At 59.8% G+C, this 19,488-nt stretch overlaps 2 protein-coding genes across 12 annotated transcripts; one reads left to right on the plus strand and one right to left on the minus strand.

Moving 5' to 3' along the window:
* Window positions 1-898: 898 nt before the first annotated feature.
* INPP5J (inositol polyphosphate-5-phosphatase J) lies at window positions 899-11,381 on the plus strand. 7 transcript variants are annotated; one of them, XM_059677075.1, is made up of 14 exons: window positions 899-922; window positions 1,399-1,596; window positions 3,250-4,421; window positions 4,748-4,864; window positions 4,969-5,077; window positions 5,246-5,362; window positions 5,703-5,878; window positions 6,304-6,415; window positions 6,538-6,647; window positions 6,769-6,952; window positions 9,621-9,758; window positions 9,920-9,997; window positions 10,111-10,215; window positions 10,630-11,381. In XM_059677075.1, the coding sequence occupies exons 2-14, from the start codon at window positions 1,492-1,494 to the stop codon at window positions 11,137-11,139; spliced, it is 3,033 nt and encodes a 1,010-aa protein (XP_059533058.1). In that variant the 5' UTR covers window positions 899-922; window positions 1,399-1,491; the 3' UTR covers window positions 11,140-11,381. The 7 variants fall into 7 exon arrangements, with proteins under 7 accessions (XP_059533058.1, XP_059533062.1, XP_059533055.1 ...); XM_059677072.1 differs by lacking the exon at window positions 899-922 and adding an exon at window positions 957-1,157; XM_059677073.1 differs by lacking the exon at window positions 899-922 and adding an exon at window positions 957-1,157 and having other exon boundaries at window positions 1,402-1,596.
* A 114-nt stretch (window positions 11,382-11,495) lies between these two features.
* On the minus strand, window positions 11,496-18,468 carry PLA2G3 (phospholipase A2 group III). Of its 5 annotated transcripts, none has more exons than XM_059677080.1 (7): window positions 17,654-18,466; window positions 15,818-15,950; window positions 14,980-15,114; window positions 14,479-14,720; window positions 13,676-13,805; window positions 13,451-13,567; window positions 11,496-12,592 (listed from the first exon to the last, which is right to left on the minus strand). In XM_059677080.1, the coding sequence occupies exons 1-7, from the start codon at window positions 18,165-18,167 to the stop codon at window positions 12,385-12,387; spliced, it is 1,479 nt and encodes a 492-aa protein (XP_059533063.1). In that variant the 5' UTR covers window positions 18,168-18,466; the 3' UTR covers window positions 11,496-12,384. The 5 variants fall into 5 exon arrangements, with proteins under 5 accessions (XP_059533063.1, XP_059533064.1, XP_059533066.1 ...); XM_059677083.1 differs by having other exon boundaries at window positions 12,453-12,592; window positions 13,451-13,529; window positions 17,654-18,467; XM_059677084.1 differs by lacking the exon at window positions 11,496-12,592 and adding an exon at window positions 12,610-13,231 and having other exon boundaries at window positions 13,451-13,529; window positions 17,654-18,468.
* Between the last annotated feature and the right edge of the window lie 1,020 nt (window positions 18,469-19,488).

Raw genomic sequence — 19,488 nt, forward strand, 5'->3', positions numbered from 1 at the left:
TTGCCATCACCATGAGCTCCACTGCCCCCTCCATCACTGTCCACCCTGCACTTGCATCATCATAATTACGTCCATCATCATCTCCACCACTACAGTCACCTACCCCATTACCACTATCATCGCCTCCACCGTCACCATCTAAACACCCTTCTGCCCCAGGGCCCTGAGGGGACCTGGGTCTCCCCCTCTTCGAATTCCAGCCTCGCAGAGTCGCTGGCCCAGAAACACAGACTAGACCCAGAGGCAGCCAAGCAGAGGTGAAAGGCCCATCCAGGGACAGAAAGGCATCTGTCCACATGACTTTCGTGTAGGGAACCACACGGGCCTGTGAGAATGCAGAAGCACAAAGCTGAACATTTTCCTCCTAAACTGAGCAGGATCCCGCTAAGCAATCCAGCCATTCCGGGGGAACTGGGATTGCAGGGACTGCTTAGCAGATACGAATGGGAATAGGGAGGAGGAAGATGGAGAGGAACCATAGACATCCCGGAACGTGGTCACTCATTCCCTCTTCTCTTTCTTTCATGTGTTCATTCATTCATTCAACAAACATTTCCCTGGGCCTGTTGAACATCAAGTCCTGTGCTAGGTTCTGGCCAAAGGCGCTCCCAGGGCCCTCCTGGCAGTCCATTCCCCCACTGCTGGCTCTTCTATGCCCCGATTCCCTTCCTCCGGTACCCCAATTGGTTCGTACTGGTCTTGGGTTACTGAGGGCGCTCCCTTTCCTCATTGAAACTCAGGAGACCTCCTCAGCTGACTAGGTGACCTTGAGCGTGTCTCCCTCCCAAACCACACCCACCGAGCACAGGAGAAAGGAAAGCTGAGAGGTCCGGGGCTGGGATGGGCCTGGCTGTGGGTGGGGACGTCCCAGGGCGGGCAGCGGAAGTGTCAGCAGAAGAGGAGGGGCCGTGCTGAGGCTGAGGTGGGAAAGGACTCCAGTAGCCAGAGCCTGGGTGTCTGGCCTCTGGGATGAGAAGGATAGAGCCAGGCAGGGGGCGGGCACCGAGGCCTGAAAATGGAGCAAGGGTGGGGGCCGAGGCAAGTCCTGAGCTGGCAGGACACCAGGAAGGTCACAGGATCAGGGTAGGGACTCAGGTGTCCCTGAGGCCCTGAAGGGGGTACTGACTTCCAGTGACTTGTCTCTCCTTTACCCTCAGGTGTGTCAATGCCCCTCCCTTGAGCAAGGGCCAGCCAGGCCTGCTGGTGGGGGGTGGGAGGGGACAGACAGACAGCTTACTCCATGCTGCCAGGTGGGACCCAGGCCAAGCCAATGGGCACACTACCCCACACCCCCAGGACCGTTCCAACTTCAGCAGTCAGCTGGAAAGGTTCCCAGGGGGGAGGCCACCTGGCCCTGACCACCTCTAGGTTGGGATGCCTGTGCCTTTAAATTCTCAGCAGGTTGAAGCGGCTGATGACATCACTGGTTCCCGGGAGCAGAGGAGCTGGAGCCGGAGCCTGTGGGAGCCCGGGCTGCCAGGGGCTGCAGACATGGAGGGCCACAGCAGCAGTGGCAGCAGGAGGCCAGGGACCCTGGTTGGCCTGGGCCCCCTGCCCATGCCCCACGGGGCTTTCCAAACTGGAGCACCCTCCAAGGTAAGACCCTTAAAGCCTAGCTTCTCCATTCCTGCTCCTTGGTCCCACACCCCACACACACACACTGCGGGCACCCCAGTGCCCCTGGCTGAGGGCTGGCACTCCCCGCTGTCCACTGAGCAGGGCTGGGTGAACAGGGCCCCCTGGGGCCTGCGGGGCCGTGATGGGACATCCAGCGAGAAATGGAGTTAGCCCTCTCCAGGAGCCCCCAGGAGGACACTGGGCTGGTGGTGCTAGGGGACCTAGCTGGGCTCCAGCTCTGCTGTGTGACCTTGGGCAAGTTGCTTGTTCTCTCTGAGCCAATGCAAAATGAGGAGGCTTGTCCCCGAAGACTAAAACTGTGACATCTGGGATGTCTAAGTTGTTAGTGCTGGAGGCGGTGTGGTGGTTGCTGCTGGTGGTGGTGGTGGGTGCACAGTGGGATACCTGAAGCCAGGGAGGATGCCCAAAATGCAGCCTTAACGGGCTGAGTTTGGGGCGGGGGGGGGGGGGCGGGGAGGGGGGAGGTGGAGGCAGAGTTTCAGGTTCTCTGGACCGAGAAGGGCACGGGATGCGGGCAGACCGCGTCTCTGGAGGCAGGCATGCGGCCACCCCAGGGCGAATGTAAATCTTCTGCCCTCGCTGGCAGAGGACAAGAAACAGGAGACAGATGGGGGAGAAAAAAAGAGGTCCCTCCAGGGGCCGGGTGACCCCCATTCTACCTGCTGGACAGAAGGAGGCTGCTTGCCGGTCCTCACGAGTGGGAGAGAAGGTGAGGAGGGTAAGAGGGCATAACCTGGGCACAGAGAGGTGTGACGCCAGAATCAACAGAATGCCGGGCTTGCTCTGAATGTTAGAATCTCACTTGGCGAAGAGAGACTATTCCGTGGGGCTCAAGTAGAATCCTAGCAAACGTTGGGTTCGTAAATGCAGAAAAAAAAAATGAGACTAAGGTATTCCAGGAACCAGGTGTGGCCAGGGACCCTTCACCAAGCTCCTTTGTTTTACAGACAGGAAAACTGAGGCCCTGGGCGAGGAGGTACTTGGCTAAGGTCGCACAGAGCTGGGCTTGGGATAGACACGGCCATGCTCAGCCCGGGCTCTTGCTCCTGCATGGGGTTCTGGGGATGGGTGAGGAGGACAGACAGGGCCGTGACCACGGTGTGAAATGTGTGCTGGGGGGACCTGAGGGCTCCTGGGAGCTGTGGAAGAAGGAAGGGATTGAGCAGGCTGGACCTAGGGTGTCCAGAGCGAGCAGATGTGGGGTGTCAGGCCAGAAGCCCTTGACCATGGGAGCAGCAGAGATGGCAGGGAATTTGCCCAGAAAAGCCGGCTCCAGCCCCCCCCCTAACACTCCAGGGTGGCCAGGGAGTGGGTGCCAGCCAGGAAGGTTCGGACTACACTCTGCCTCGCTGGAGTCAGGCGTCTTAGTTTGACCCCCCGGCTCTGACAGAAGTGTCAGAATTGAGGGAGGGGATACGGTTCAGTGTCCTGTTTCCTTGCAAAAGAGAAGCTGATTTGCAGCAGGATGGATTGAGGTAAGACATGAGGAAGAACTTCCTTGGAAAGCTGTACCTTTCTTAGCTAGATGGAATCTTCTGGGGTCTCACACGGAAGTCGGGGCCCAAGCCACTGGCTAGGGTTACCTTGTGTCTTTACCTTGTCCTCTACAAGGTGGACTCGAGTTTTCAGCTCCAGGCCAAAGAGAGCGCAGTGCCAGTGCCCCTGGAACCAAGGCTGGCTCTGGCACCTCTGGGGCCACATGCTGCTGTGCCACCTTCCTCGGAGGGGCCAACGCTGGCTCTGGCGTCTCCTCGACCCCTCCTGGCTCCGCCGTCTACCCCTGGAGGGCAGAACACAGCTCTCACCTGCCACAGCTCCAGCCCGGTCCCGGCATGCGTGGGCCAGCTGGTGGTGTCTGCCGCTGCTGCGCCGAAGCCTCTTCCAGCTCCATCAGGCTCCATCCTGGCTCCGGCATCCCCGGGGCGGCTGGTGATGTCTGTCCCAGACGCGCCACGGCTGCCCCCAGCCACCCTGGGGCCCAGGCTGGCTCCGATGTCTAGGGACCAGAAGCAGACAGTACCTGCCTCCGTGAAACCCAAGCCAGCACTAGCCACTTCCGGCCTGAGCCTGGCCCTGGCGCCTGAGGAGCAGCGCCCGCAGCCTCCCTCCAGCTCTGCCCCAATGCCCAGTCCAATTCTGTCGCCCTCTCAGGAACAGACCCTGGCTCCAGCATCCATGACATCAGCCCCGGCCTCTGTGGGACCGACACCAGCTAAACAGAGGGATGCCCCCGCCCTTAGGTCTCTCCCCCCTTCTGAAGGGCATCGCCAGCCTCCAGCTCAGGCATCCAGCCCTGTGGTCTCCCCATCTTTAATCCAATCTCCCCCAGACCCCCGGCTCTCCCCCTCCTTCAGAGCCAGGCCCGAGGCCCCCCGTAGCAGCCCTGAGGATCCTGTCCTGCCCCGGCCAACCCAGATGCTGCCCCTGGATGTGAGCCAGGGCCCTGCAGAGGCTGGCACCCGCTCCCCAGGACTGCTGTCCCCCACCTTCCGGCCAGGGGCCTCCTCAGCTCAGACTGTGCCCCCGCCTCTGCCCAAACCACCCCGGTCTCCCAGCCGCTCCCCCAGCCGCTCTCCCAACCGCTCCCCCTGTGTGCCCCCAGCCCCTGAGATGGCCCTCCCCAGGCCTGGCACCCAGGGTGCAGGGCCTGGTGGGCACCTGAGCCCCAGCTTTCAGCCCCGAGAAATGCCAGCCCCAGTCACCACCTCGTCTTCTACACCCACCTCATCGTCCTCCTCCTCTTGGTCAGCTCAGCCCACCTGCAAGAGCGACCCCGGCTTCTGGTGAGGGGGCCTCCTCCAAGGAGGAGTGTGGGGGCTTGAACCCTGAGATTAGCCATCCTTCTATCCTACTTTACCTCCCTTGGGAAGCATCCTCGGGGTGCTGGGCCCACTCGGGGACACTCAGAAGACCGCATGCCCTTATCTCAATCGATTTCCCCTGGGAGAGTCTGGAGGGAGGGATACGGGCCCACTGAGGGTCCTTCTGAGGGCTTCCACCCACACCTGCCTCAGTTTCCCTCTCCAGAAAGAGCCCTGTGGGAGGGAGATGGAAGATGAGAGGGTGGCGCCCAGCAGTAACCCCTCCTATTCTGCGCCCCCCCCCCCAGGATCACTGTGGTCACGTGGAATGTGGGCACCGCCATGCCCCCTGACGACGTCACATCTCTCCTCCGCCTGGGCGGTGGCAGCGATGACAGCGACAGGACAGACATGATCGCCATAGGGTGAGGGGACAGGATGGGTGCCCCCCTCCCCCCAAACCCTCACCCACGGGAGGGGCTGCTAGGGCGTCCTTCAACCCTACGGCTCACCTCACCCCGCACCCCAGGTTGCAGGAAGTGAACTCCATGATCAACAAGAGGCTCAAGGACGCGCTCTTCACGGATCAGTGGAGCGAGCTTTTCATGGATGCGCTCGCGCCTTTCAACTTCGTGCTGGTAAGGCCTCCCTCGCCCTCCGGATGGGCAGAGACCCCGGGAGGCCGGGCCCGATGGGTCTGTGGAAAGGGAAGATGGAGGAGCAGACCTGAAGGACGGCCCGGGCCCGGGGCGGGGCGGGGAAGCGGGGGTCGGGCCGCGCCCCTCACCAAGCCGCCTGCCCCGCAGGTGAGCACCGTGCGGATGCAGGGCGTCATCCTGCTACTGTTCGCCAAGTACTACCACCTGCCCTTCCTGCGGGACGTGCAGACCGACTGCACGCGCACCGGCCTGGGTGGCTACTGGGTGAGCGCGCGGGAGGCCGGGCGCGGCCGGAGCCCCGAGGGGTCCGTGGGTGCGTCCCCAGGCGCCCTGCGCGGTCACGGGCTCCTCCCCACACTGCAGCCCTTACCCTGTGGCCCGCCGCTCCCCGGCCCCGCCCATCATTTCATCCTCTTTTCTAGACCCCGCCCCCTTTCGGTCCTTGCAGGTGGGGGTCCCAGGGCCCTGCCCCCTTTCCTAGCACCCACCCCTCTCCCAGCCTCCTCCGCGGGGCTGGGCTGTCCCCGCTCCCCTGTGCGCCCCGCCCGGTGCCTCGCCTCCTGCCGGGACCCCGCCCTTGACCTGCCCGACGTTGCCTCCCAAGGGCAACAAGGGCGGCGTGAGCGTGCGCCTGGCGGCCTTCGGGCACATGCTCTGCTTCCTGAACTGCCACCTGCCCGCGCACATGGACAAGGCGGAGCAGCGCAAGGACAACTTCCAGACCATCCTGAGCCTCCAGCAGTTTCAGGGGCCCGGGGCGCAGGGCATCCTGGACCACGAGTACGGGCCGGGGCGGGCCGGGGCGGGCCAGGCTGAGTGGGGTTTGGGCGGGGCTGGTGGCGGAGCGTGCCCCCTAATGGGCAAGGAGGAACTTGATACCGTTCTGGGTGGGCCTGGAGGGGAAAGGCGGGGCTGATGAGGTGGGTCACCCCGTCTAGGAGCCGGAATGCTGGTAAGTTTGATGGGGCCCGAGCCTGCAGGGCGGCGCATTGCTGAGGGGTAGATCCGTATTGAGGGTCTGAACCTAGATTTCCAGATGCACAGCTCACTGCTACTCCGTGGCGGGCTGGGGGTTATGCGGCCACCCAGCCACTTCGCCATCGCTAGGGGCATCCAGCGCTGTCGGGTTGGAGGGGGTGGAGAAGGATCTGGGTTGGGCCCTTCCACCCCCATGGACCCCACTGACCCCCCCTCCCCCCCAACAGCCTTGTGTTCTGGTTCGGGGACCTAAACTTCCGCATCGAGAGCTACGACCTGCACTTTGTCAAGTTCGCCATTGACAACAACCAGCTCCACCAGCTCTGGGAGAAGGACCAGGTGCGGAACCACAGCCTGCACCCCCAACACCCCTAGCACACCTGGACCCCCAGGCTATGATCTTCGCCCTCACCTGCCCTGCCCAAGCTGTGGTCCAATTCTTCCTTTCTGGACCCTCACAGCTCAACATGGCCAAGGACACCTGGCCCATCCTCAAGGGCTTCCAGGAGGGGCCCCTCAACTTTGCGCCCACCTTCAAGTTTGACGTGGGTACTAACAAATACGATACCAGGTGAGCTCCGCGCTGGGATGAGGTGGGGGGCTGTGGGCTGAGGTCTTCAAGACAAGGACGCCAGGGAAGAGGGACGGGAGGCAAGGCTGAGGGCTGTGCCTCCACCCGCTGCCCACCGCAGTGCCAAAAAGCGGAAGCCAGCCTGGACAGACCGTATCCTGTGGAAGGTCAAGGTTCCAGGTGGAGGCCGAAGCCCCTCCGGACAGCAGAGCCACTGGCTCCAGGTGACCCAGCACAGCTACCGAAGCCACATGGAATACACTGTCAGTGACCACAAGCCTGTGGCTGCCCAGTTCGTCCTGCACGTGAGTCCTGGCCTCACCCTCTTCTCATGACGTCCCCAAGCCCCGCTCAGCATTCGACAGCCCACCCCTCGTACCTGCCCTTGGCCGTCCCCATTTGTTGAGGCCTAGTGGGAGTGGGTTACGATCTGCGTTTTCATATGAGGAAACTGAGGCTCAGAGACACAGCATCTTGTGCCCGGGGTCACACAGCTGGTAAAGAGAAAAGCTAGGAATTGAACCCAGGTGAGTCTGGTTTCAGAGCCCAGGCCTTTTCCACTAATCTCTAACTCCCTTCTTCCAAGAAAGGTTTAGGGCAACGTATGTTAAAATTCAAACATATAATAAGGCCAGCAAACTCAAAATGTTTACTTTAACCCCATGCAGCATTTATTCATACTTATTTTATTTTTAATCCTCACCCGAGGACATTTTTCCATTGATTTTTAGAGAGAGTGGAAGAGTGAGGGAAAGACAAGGGAGAAATACTGATGTGAGAGGAACACATCGATTGGTTGCCTCCTGCCCGAGCCCCGACCAGGGCCTGGGCCAGGGAGGAGCCTGCAACCAAAGTACATGCCCTTGACCGGAATCGAACCCGTGACCCTTCGGTCCACAGGCCAACGCTCTAGCCACTGAGCCAAATCAGCTAGGGCTATTTTTTTTTTTTATGAACCATCATAACATATGGCATTATAACATGCCAGGCATTATAAGAGTAAGGTAGTTATGGGGATAAGGCGTAGAGATATAAAAAATACAAAGCTAAACTCTGAATAGTTACTATGATTGAGCATTGGGTTGAGGGTTGAGGCCCTAGTTGCCAATGTAAAAAGAGGAAATGCAAGAATGTCGGAACTGGACCCAGAGACGAGGTAACCCAACCGGATAGGGAAACTGAAGCCCCTAGTGGGGTAGACATGTGCCCTGAGTCACACACAGGCTCACTGGCAGAGCTGGGTAGATTCCATCCTTCCAGCTCTGAAACCCAACTCGAGGCTCTCCGATCTCTTGATCTCTTGATAAGGGGGAGCCCAGCAGGCCAGAGAATGTGTTCCTTGATAACTTTGTCACATGGTCGGCCAGTGGGACACTGGCCAATATTCGCAGCTGGGAAAGACAATCTGCCTGTGTCTGGCCTCCTGTGACCTTTGGTAAAGGGATGAGGTGTGAGGTTTAACCCTCACCTCGAGAACCACTCCTTTTGGATGTCCTTCCCTGAGCCTCCCTCCTCATCCGGGACTCTGTCCCCGGTAAACATTGCCTGTTGAGCACCGGCTACATGCCAGGCCCCGTCTGGGACACCTGACATATGTCATCCCTTTGAATGCCTTGAGTAGGCCCTGCGATGTCCAAATTCTCCTCCCAGTTTCCTTACCAGGAAAACGGAGGCTCAGAAAACTCAAGTCTCCAACCCAAAAAGCAACACTATCAGAATGAGGGGTGGGGGGTGGGGGGAGGGAGATGGAGGAGTGTTAGCGGAAGTTTTGATCCTGGAGGCCATTCCCAAGAGCCTAACCTGGCCAGACTGGCGATTTGGAGCCCAGGGGGCAGGGAGAGGATGTGCTGTGTTGGTTTTTTTTTTCTGGAACAGTTTGGCTCAGAAGCCGCGGGAGGGAAACCTGAAACCAGATCAACAGGAAGCAGACAAAAGACTGAGGCTGGCACCACTGGAGTCCTTCTCTGAGGGACAGAGGAGGGGCCACCACCCTGGCCACCTGCCACCCCGGCAACCCCACCCATGCGGGTGACCCTGGGAGGAGGGTGCCCGTGGCCATAAAGTGTCTTTATGGACTGATGACAGGGTCATCGTCACCTCCTTGCTATTCGGAAGGGGAAGCTGGGAGTTGGGTTGGCTGGGGGCCTTCCTTGAGGTCACAGAGCAAGTGAGTAGCAGAGCCTAGAAGTGACCTGAGGTCTCCAGCCTTTCACCCAGGCTTTTCTGGCCCTCTCAGGGGTGTTCGGCTTACCCCGGCATACCCAGCACATCGTGTCTCCCTGACTAGCACATAGGCAAATCGCTAAGTGGGCACCTGCTGTGGACTGGGAAGCGTATGGGACGCTTCACGAACGGCATCTCACTGAATCTGCCGAACAGCTCCAAGAGTTCAATAAGATCATCCAAGTTTATAGACCAGAGCCCTGGCATTCAGAGAGGTTGTAAAATTCACCAGGCCCTCGCCGGTTTGACTCAGCGCATAGAGCGTCAGCCTGCAGACTGAAGGGTCCCTCCCAGGTTTGATTCTGGTCAAGGGCACATGCCCGGGGGTTGCAACCTCGATCCCCAGTAGGGGGCGCGCAGGAGGCAGCCTGTCAATGATTCTCTCCTGTCATTGATGTTTCTATCTCTCCCTCCCTCTCCCTTCTTCTCTGAAATCAGTAAAAATATATTAAAAAGAAAAAAGCTCATCCAGGGTCCTGTAGACTGTCAGGGATAGAGCCAGGGCCAAACCCAGGTCTACGAACTTCAAAGCTGTGTTCTCATTCACCCCTTAAGGAGGCTCTGAGCAGAAAGAGCCCTGGGCTGGGAGGCAGGAAGTCTAGCTTTTATCCTAGACCTGCTCTGCCTCAGTTTCCCCGTCTCCGCAGTAGCTTCAAAGGCCCTTATCTCAGCCTCTGTGTGCTGGCTCAGGCCCAAGGGTGCATGGAATGCTACAGGGTCTTCGCTAATGTTGCCCCCGCCACTGGGCAGTTTGCCTTCAGGGACGACATGCCCCTGGTGCGGCTGGAGGTGGCAGAAGAGTGGGTGCGGCCGGAGCAGGCTGTGGTGAGGTACCGCGTGGAAACCGTGTTCGCCCGTAGCTCCTGGGACTGGATCGGCTTGTACCGGGTGAGCAGGGCGAGGTGGTCAGTGACTTGGGGAAGGAAGGGCCTGGAGGAGAGCAACTGGGTACCCAGGTGGGATCACGGCTTCTCCAGAGTTTGATGCCACCCGGGGAGGCTGCTGGGGTCAGGCCCTAGGGGTCAGAGCCCTGATTCCTGTCACCCCAGGTGGGTTTCCGCCACTGCAAGGACTATGTGGCTTACGTCTGGGCCAAACACGAGGATGTGGACAGGAACAACTACCAGGTACTCAAGGGAAGCGGGGGGAGGGGAGGAAGACCCCACTGCCTTTGGGTGGGGGGAGTGCTCTGTGGCTACCGCTCTGACCCCAACCTGGGCTTATACCCTGGGCCCACCAGGTGACTTTCAGTGAGGAGTCGCTGCCCAAGGGCCACGGAGACTTCATCCTGGGCTATTACAGCCACACCCACAGCATCCTCATTGGAGTCACTGAGCCCTTCCAGGTGAGTAACCCAGACTGCAGGGCCAGGGGTGCCAGAGATCCGGCCTCTGCATTTAAATATATATATATTTTTATTGATTTCAGAGAGGAAGGGAGAGGGAGAGAGAGATAGAAACACCAATGATGAGAGGGAATCATTGATCGGCTGCCTCCTGCATTCCCCCTACTGGGGACCAGGCCCACAACCCGGGCATGTGCCCTTGACCGGAATTGAACCTGGGACCCTTCAGTCCGCAGGCTGACGCTCTCTCCACTGAGCCAAACCGGCTCGGGCTCGGCCTCTACATTCTGCTCCGTGGCCCCTTACACGTAGCCTGACCTCCCCGGGTCTAAGGAGGAGAAGCTGGGGGTTGGGGAGAAGAAGTCGGTGGCCGGTTGGGGATTGGGGCACTCCAGCGACCCACCTCCCCGCCAGATCTCGCTGCCTACCTCGGAGTCGGCCAGTAGCAGCACACACAGCTCAGGGACCAGCTCGGAGGAGGAGGATGACAGCACCCTGGAGCTGCTCGCACCCAAGTCCCGGAGCCCCAGCCCTGGCAAGTCCAAGCGGCACCGGAGCCGCAGCCCGGGCCTGGCCCGCTTCCCAGGCCTGGCCCTCCGGCCCTCCTCCTGTGAACGCCGGGGCACCAGCCGCAGCCCCTCGCCCCAGAGCCGTCGCCTGCCTTGTGTGGCCCCCAACAGGGGCAGCAGTGATGGAGGCACCCAGGGCTGTAGTGAGGAGGGGCTCTCTGGGCTGCCTGGTCCCTGGACCCTCCCCCAAACTGTGCCTCGAAGCCTGGGCTTGCTGCCTGCCTTGCGCCTAGAGACTGTGGACCCTGGAGGTGGTGGCCCCTGGGAACCTGACCAGGAGACCCCGACCCCCGACAGCCTGTCTCCCAGCCCTCAGGGCCGGCAGAAGCTGGAGGAAGGGGGCCTGGGGCCCTGAAGCTGGGGTGGGCTCCCACTCTGGCCCAATCTGTAAACCCACCTGCCTCCCTCCTGCTGCTGCTCCAGCTTTCTCCACACCTGACACGCTGTCCCGGCCAGGGGTGGCCAACTGGAGTCCCTCAAACTCAGTCCTGACACCTCAACTGTGACAATCAGCAAAGCCCTACCTAGGCCCCCATCTGGGATGGGAGCAGGGCAATCCTAGAGGTCATTGATTAGGAATTAAATTCTCTAGCCTTGCTCTTGATTCCTTCTTAACTTGTTAGCAGTCTGGGGGGGTCGGGGTGGGGGAGTCAGAGAAAGGGACTCAAGGAGAGGATGTACGCATCTGACAAGCACCAGGCACCAGCTGTATACATTACACATGCCATCTCCTTTAATCGGCACCACAGCCCTGAGTGGTGTTGAGTCCAGTGCAGTTCTTAGTCCCATTTCACAGGTGAGCAAACTGAGGCCTCCAAGAGGTTGCGGGAGGCCTCTCAAAATCAGGCACCCGAGCACGGTTTGGCAGTGCATTGGAGGGAGGGGATATTTACTAGGTCCTAAGCGCTGGCCATGCATTGGCTCACTTAACCCTCAACAGCCCTCTGAGGTAGGTAGGTCCTGTTTATCCTGCTCTTTTTTAAGGAGGAAACAAAGGCTCGTGTTGGGGGAGGACGCCCCTTGCTCAAAGGCACAGGGGAGATTGGAATTTAGGGTCGGGGCAGAATGAGTGGGCCAGCAGCTGTTCAGAGAAGGGGTCTCCCAGGAGGAGGGGAGCTGGGAAGTCGCTCTCTAGTGCCCCCGATCTTGGATTCAGACACAGGCACTTCTGTGGCCTCCCTCATTCCCTGCCTGCTGCCTCGGGCCTCAGCACGCAGGCACTCAGGTTCCCCTGGGCAAGACCCCGAGTGTATTCCCGTTGCAACATGAACACACGTGTGCCTCCTCCCAGTACCTCCCGAGGAGGCTGCTGCAACTCGTTACCCCCGCCCCGTGCCCATCTGGAGTGAAGTGCCCTGGCAAGGCCCAAGCCCAGGGCATCAGAATGAGCCTCCTGAATACCACTGTCCAAGCACAGAGGGGTTGGGTCACCAGCCCAAGGTCACCCAGCACAGCAGGAGACCTAGTCCAGTGTTTGGGCCTTGGCCCCCCGGTGAGAGCCCCGCTTCAGTGTGACACATGGAAAAGAGGCTGAGACCCCCGGGGCCTAGCAAAGCCACGGGCAAGGTCCAGTCCCGGGCGGTGAAAGCTGGAACTGACGTCACTGGTTCCAGGATGTCTGCTGCTCTTGGGTCCTCAGAGCTGCCTGGGTCTGCTGCAGGCACCGGTCATAGAATGACATGGGGGCCTTCGGGGGCTCCGGAGGCCGTGCCTGCCCCTCCTCTGTGCCTGTGCCCCCGAGTCTCCTCTGCTGGAGTCGCTGTAAGTGCCGAGCTGACACCCTGATGGCCCTGGGGCCCCTGGAACAGCTGCGGGGAGAGGAAAGTGGGGCAGGCGGTGACGGCTGCCAAGGACTCCACCCTGCTCTGCGGACACGGGAGCGGAGGCCGCGGGGAGCAGGGCTGGAGAAGGGGAAGGGGGTGGTGATACCAGAAGGGGGCAGAATAAACCAGCCCGGCACCCAGAGGCCGGGTTCTGCCGCTGGCCGGCTGCAGGAACCTGGGCCAGTCTGGGCCGGTTTCCTCACGTGTGAAATAGGAAAGGTAGCACGGGGCAGGCTTGGAGAATCAGACTCGAAATGAGATTGTGAGTTAAGCAAGCGTTTTAACGACGGGTCCACGGGCCTTAGGCTGGGTGCACCTCACACACATACCATTTCCTTGGCTTCTGTGACCATTTTACAGATAAGAACATAGAGGTGCGGAGAGTTGACCCAACTTGTCAGGTCACATAGGAAATAAATGGCAGAGTCAAGATGCAACCCAGGCCGGCCGGCGTGGCTCAGTGGTTAAGCATCGACCCATGAACCAGGAGGTCACGACTCGATTCCCGGTCAGGGCACATGCCTGGGATGTGGGCTTGATCCTCAGCAGGGGGCGTGCAGGAGGCAGCCGATCAATGATCCTCTCTCATCCTTGATGTTTCTATCTCTCCCTCTCCCTTCCTCTCTGAAATCAATAAAAATAATTAAAAAAAAAAAAAAGATGCAACGAATGTGGGCCAACTACAGAGCTGACCTGAGGCGCCAGGGGGTAGGGGTAGGACAATGGAGCTCAGAGGTCCCTGACCTCTGCCCCATTAACTTGGCCCAGGTGCACAAGGCGGGCACAGGCTACCCCACCCCCTCGGGAAAAGTGCCCCTCCCTCCTGGCTCTGCTCCCACTTACTCTTTGCTCTCAGCACAGTCCAGGGGAGGGGCCAGCTTGAAGCAGGTCGTGCCCAGCAGCTCCCAAAGCATGTTGGCACCTGTGGGTGGGCTGTGGAGCCTCAGGGATCGTGCTAGTCTGAGGGCAGAGGCAGGCTCAGGCTGGGGAAAGGCCTTGCCAGCCCGGTGCCCCTTCCCAGTGCCTGGCAGCGGGCAGCCCACCCCCAAGGGTCCCAGCAGGCCTCACCGGCGCGTGCAGTTGCAGTGGAAGAGGGGCTCTCGGGCACCGTTGAGCAGCTGGAACTTGGTCTCCTGGGGCCCGATCTGGTACTCACACCTGTCCAGGTGGCGGAAGCTGCGGCAGGCCTGGCGGGCGACTGGGGGCGGTGTGGTGGTGAGGGGAGCCCAGTCCCCCAAGGGGGCCTCTCCCCCCATGCCCACTGCCACCCAGAAGAAACACCAGCACGTGGGCTCAGTCACACACACACACACACACACACACGCACACACACACACACACACACACACACACACACGCACACACACCGGGGTCCAGAGCGCTGAGGGTGTTCAGAAAAGGCCCCCTGGAGGCAGAGGCTGCTGAGCTCGGTTGGGAGAGAGGACGAGGAGGGGAGAGCGCTCCGGGCAGAAGGAACAGCATGTGCAAAGGCCCAGAGGTGGGAGAGAGCCAGTTGCTTTTGAGGAACCAAATGAACTTTGTGAAACTCAAGTTTCAACCGAGGAGTAGGTTTCACAGAACCAGTGCCCGAGGGCCCGGGGGTGTTGGGACAGTCAGTTCAGGTAACAGGAGCCAAGGTGGGGGCTCGGAGGGCAGTGGCATGGTCGAGTTGGAAGCTTACGGAAATCCCTCTGGCTGCAGTGTGACTTGAGGAAGGAGAGAGACCCCGGGAAGAGCGTGGAGCAGGAAAGGGAGTAACACAGACGCCCTCCCGCCACCGCCCCCCCCCCCGCCCCAATGCACAGAGGCCGGGACACCTTCTCAACTCAGGACCCCCCCCCCCCACCCCTGAGGTTAGGTTCTGAGCTCACCCTGAGGTTTTAGGGCACCCGGAGGCCCCTGATGGCCCGAATGGGTGACCTCCAACCAGGCTGTGGGGGCCAGATCAGGCCTGGGGGCGGCCACGGGCGCCTGGAGGGCTGCGGCATTGTCTTTGCTGGGGGCTGGGCTCTGGGGGCTGGGAGTCAGGGCCATGGCTGGGGAGCGCCAGGAGGTATTGTAGAGGGTCTTTGGCTGGAGGCGGGCGAGGGGGATGGAGCCGTACGTCCGACACCTAGGAGGTGGCAATTGATGGCAATTGGTAACCCAGAATCCCCGCTTCCAGAAGCTCCCCACCCCCCTTCATCTCTATGGGGACCAAGGCTCGGTCAGCCCCACCCCTCATCCCACTGGGTTGTGTGGGGCAGGGGGGGGATGTTTGCCTCCTGGGCCCCACCCTGAGGAGAGGACAGAGAGAACGAGGCATCATTCCCTGGAGGACAGACAAGCAGCCGCCCTCCCTGGGAAAGGGGTCAGGGGAGGCTGATACGTACCCGCCCCACCAGTACCAGGCCACACACGCCTCCTGCTCCTCCAGCACGAAGCAGGGCGTCTCCAGCACATTGAAGAACACCACACCCACAAGGTCTGAGACGGAGTCCCGCTGGCTCTGCAGGCACTGCCGGAACCTGCCACAGAGCCGGCACTCAGGTCCCCCGGCTCCCCCCCAAGCCCACCAGCCACTACCAGCAGGTAGCATGGGTCCAAGAGTTCCTTCCCTTGCCCGGTCAGTGTGGCTCAAGCGTTTGAGCATTGACCTACAAACCAGGAGGTCAGGGTTCGATTCCTGGTCAGGGCACAGGCCCGGGTTGTGGGCTCCATCCCCAGCGTGGAGTGTGCAGGAGGCAGCCGATCCATGATTCTCAACATTGATGTTTCTCTCTCTCTCTCTCTCTCTCTCTCTCTCTCTCTCTCTCTCTCTCCTTCTCCCCTCCTCTCTGAAATCAATAAAAATATCTCTCTATATAAAAGCCTAATGTGCAAAGTGTCCCCTCGGGAGTTCGACCGACTGGGAGTTCGATCGCTTGTTATGACGTGCACTGACCCCCAGTGGGCAGTGCGGAACGAAGGAAGGCCCCTGCCAGCAGCTGGCAGCCAGGGAATGGAGGCCCGGCTGGCAGCTACTAGGGACCCTACCCATGCACGAATTTCATGCATTGGGCCTCTAGTATTTTTTTTTTTTAAATGAAGAGTTTCTTCTCCACTCAGCCCTCAGCTTTCCCACTTGCGTGGTGGTTCCGGGCTGTCTGAACCCGTTCAGATGCTCTGGAATCCCAGTCTCTGCACCCAGGGGCTGAGTAACTCCGCCCCAGCCCCCTGCCCACTGCCCACCTGGCATCACAATCGCAGTGAGAGATGGTCTGGAATCGGTAGTTTTGGATGCCGTAGTTGTACTGGAAAGGCGAGATGCTCTGAGGGCAGTGGTCATGCTCCCGGCAGCAGAGGTCGGGGCCCTGGAAGACACCTGTAGGGAGTGGAGGGGGCACCAGCTCATCAGGGTCTCAGGAACCACACACTGGCTATGCCCATGTGATGTTGGGACCAGAGACCCGGTGGCCTCAGGCAAGTCAGTCTCCCTCTATGGGATTCACAGTTTCTTTTTTTTATTTATTTAATATACTAGAGGCCCGGTGCACAAAATTCATGCACTCGAAGGGGAGCGGGGCACGGGTGTCACTCAGCCAGGCCTTGGGAGCCCTGTATAATAAAAGGGAGCCTTTGGGCCCTAACTGGTTTGGCTCAGGGAATAGAGCATAGGCCTGCGGACTGAAAGGTCCCAGGTTCAATTCCGGTCAAGAGCATGTACCTTGGTTGCGGGCACATCCCCAGTAGGAGGTGCACAGGAGGCAGCTGATTGATGTTTCTCTCTCATTGATGTTTCTAACTCTCTATTCCTCTCCCTTCCTCTCTTTAAAAAATCAATAAAATATATTTTTTTTAAAAAAAGAAGAGCTCTTGGGGGATGTCCAACTGATGGCAGTTGGACATCCTTAGCGCTGCAGTGGAGGCAGGTGCGCACTGACCACCAGGGGCAGCTCCTCCATTGAGCGTCTGCCCCCTGGTGGTCAGTGTGCATCATAGCAACCGGTTCTTCTGCTGTTTGGTTGATTTGCACATTAGCCTTTTATTATATAGGATTTTTGTTGATTTCAGAGAGGAAGGGAGAGATAGAAACATCAACGAAGAGAGAAAATCACTGATTGGCTGCCTCCTGCACACCCCCTACTGGAGATTGAGCCCACAGCCCGGGCATGTGCCCTTGACCGGAACGGAACCCTGGACCCTTCAGTTCACAGGCCAACGCTCTATCCACTGAGCCAAACCATCTAGGGCAGGACTCACAGTTTCAAAGCTTAAAGAGAGCACCCAGGCCCAGCCTGTGCTGTGCAACTACAAATGCAGGGCAGCCTACCCAGGAGCCCAGGCCCACCGAAAGGTTCGCCTGGGAGGAACTGTGGAGGCAGACCCATGCTCACACCCAAATACCACGAGGAGGCCATGAATGTGTGTGGAATGGAATGACAAACAGGCAGGTGCAACCTTGGGTGCTGGCATGATGAAACATGGTCAGAAGGCCAGTTTGTCCCAGCTCAGGAGCCAAGTCCTGCCCTGGCCCTCCGCACACACGCACAGGCAGCCGTGCTGAGAGTGCAGAAAAGCCATCGGAGCGATAATGCCTTTTACGGAGTGTTTCGTAAGAGCCCGGCTTCCCACACGCAAGCTCGCGGCAGCCCTGCCAGACAGGTGTCACTTCATGATCCTGGTGAGGGGACAGGCTTGCAAGAGCGTGATGTGCTAAACTGGTATTTGAACCCAGGCCCTTGGGCCTCAGCGTCCACCCACTGGCCACTCTCTGCTCACAAGGCCTCCTCTTAGGAAATGGTGATTTGGTTCAGCTGACCCCGGATCCGCCCCAGCCTGTCCCCTCCCTGACGGTGATTAACGAGGACTCCCAGCGGTGAGTAGGACCTTTCCCATCTATGACCTCATCGAAGCCTCCCGTGATGAGACAGAGGGTCACCCTCATTTCACAGATAAGGACACTGGAGTTCAGAGTGGTTAAGTCACTCCCTCAAGGACACACAGCCAGGGAGAGTGGAGGCCAGGGTGAAAGCCTGAACTTCCCCCACCCCAGTACCCAGCCCCCCCCCTCCCCCCGTGGCTCACCCAGCTCCGTGGAGTTCCTGGCAGAGTCCCCAAAGCCACACCACAGTGTGCCGGGCATGGTCCAGCCTCTCTTCTCCCGCGGGTGCCCCGCGCTGGGTGCTCCACGCTGCCCTGTCGCTCGCTTCTCTCTCGCTCCTGCTGGCCTCCCGGGAGACGGCGGGCAGGCCCCCCACTGGCTCCGAAGGGTGGCCAGGGCTCTCCGCAGCTCAGCGCCAGGGCTGTGGACGAAGGAGTCCCGGGAGATCTCGCCCGCACACAGGGCGCTGAAGGCTGCAGTGAGCTCCGGCTCCTCCTGCCGGCTACATGCCTGCAGCCTCCCGTGCCCATCCCAGTGGGCATGGAACACAGCCAGTCCCTGCGCATCCTTGCCCAGGAAGCTCAGGGACCCCGAGGGGCTGCCGGGGACGGACCTGGCCAGGTGGCAGGAGGTGCTGTGCCAGCGGAGGGCAGGAGAGCCCTCCAGAGCAGCCCCCAGGCAGCTCAGCACCCCCAGCAGCCTTCCCAGCAGCCTCATCCCGCCCGGGCCCAGCCCCGTCAGACAAAGCCGCCGGGATGGGATGCCTCGCCCTGGCGGTCCCGGCCCGCCCGGCCCACGAGGCAGCCGCACAGGAGCGGAACGGAAACGGTGCCGGGCAGACCCGGTGCAGCGGGGCCAATGAATGGAGCTTGGGGAGGGGTAGGAAGGAGGTTGGCGTATGGGGTGATCTCAAGCTTGTAACTGAATCCACCGGCTGGACAGGCCGCCGATTGGCTGAGAGTGCACTCGCCGAGGCCCACGCCCCCACTCACCTCGGCTTTCTCACTGCCATCCAGTCACCTGCTAGCAGCCTGGCCTGGACAGGGACTGTGGGAGCCAGAGCCCTGGGCCCCGGGGCGGGGCCAGGAGAGGTCTACACCTCCTCCCTGGGGAGGGAGCGGGCTCAGGGGCTCCGAGGAGGCTTCTGGAACTCATCCTCATCTCCCTACTACAGTGGAGGCTGCCACACACCCCGCCTCCATGAAGCTGCAGGGCCATGCATTGGGTGAAAGAGGCGAGGGCAGGCCTGAGGCTCTGTGGCCACAAACTCTCCCTCCCCCACCTCCGCCCCCCAAATTCTGGGAAAGGGGGCAGGTGTGCCCGGGCCTGGCCACCTAGGGCGCTCCCTCCAAATCCTGGCTCTTGGCATAGCCAGGGGTCAGCGCCCCAGGGATTCCTGGAACTCCAGGCAGAGGTCGAGTTCAGAAGTCATGCCCCTGTTCTAATAGACAAGTAGGCAGAGACACAGCCAGAGCAGGGCGTGAGAGCAACATGGGGCGGACGTTGTTACGCTTTCCTCATTTTACAACGAATTTCCTCTTTTTGCTTCTCTGATTGGGTGTTTTCTGCCACCTTGGCCTCCAAATCGCTGATTTGATCCTCTGCTTCATCCACCCTACTCTCATTCCTTCTAGTATATTCTTCATTTCAGGTATTGTATTCTTCATTTCTGACTGGTTCTTTTATATGGTTTCTATGTCCATTTTCAAGTCTAAGTTCCTTGAGCATCACTATAACCATTTTTTTTTTTTTTTAAAACAACAACTCTATATCTGGTCAGTTACTTGCCTTCATTTCATGTAGCTCTTGTTTTCTGGAGCTTTCTCCTGTTCTTTCGTTGGGGGCATGTTTCCTTTTTCTCCCCATTTTGGCTGCCTCTTTGTGTTTGCTCCTAGGTCTCGGGTAGACCTGCTATGACTCCCAGTCTTGGGAGGGTGGCCTTAGGCATTTGATGTCCTATGGGACCCAGCGGCACAGTCTCCTTTATAACCGGGGTTGGGTGCTCTAGGAATGTCCCTTGTGTGGGTTACCCGGGTCC

This window comes from Myotis daubentonii, chromosome 19, assembly GCF_963259705.1.
Source record: "Myotis daubentonii chromosome 19, mMyoDau2.1, whole genome shotgun sequence".
Taxonomy (NCBI): domain Eukaryota; kingdom Metazoa; phylum Chordata; class Mammalia; order Chiroptera; family Vespertilionidae; genus Myotis; species Myotis daubentonii.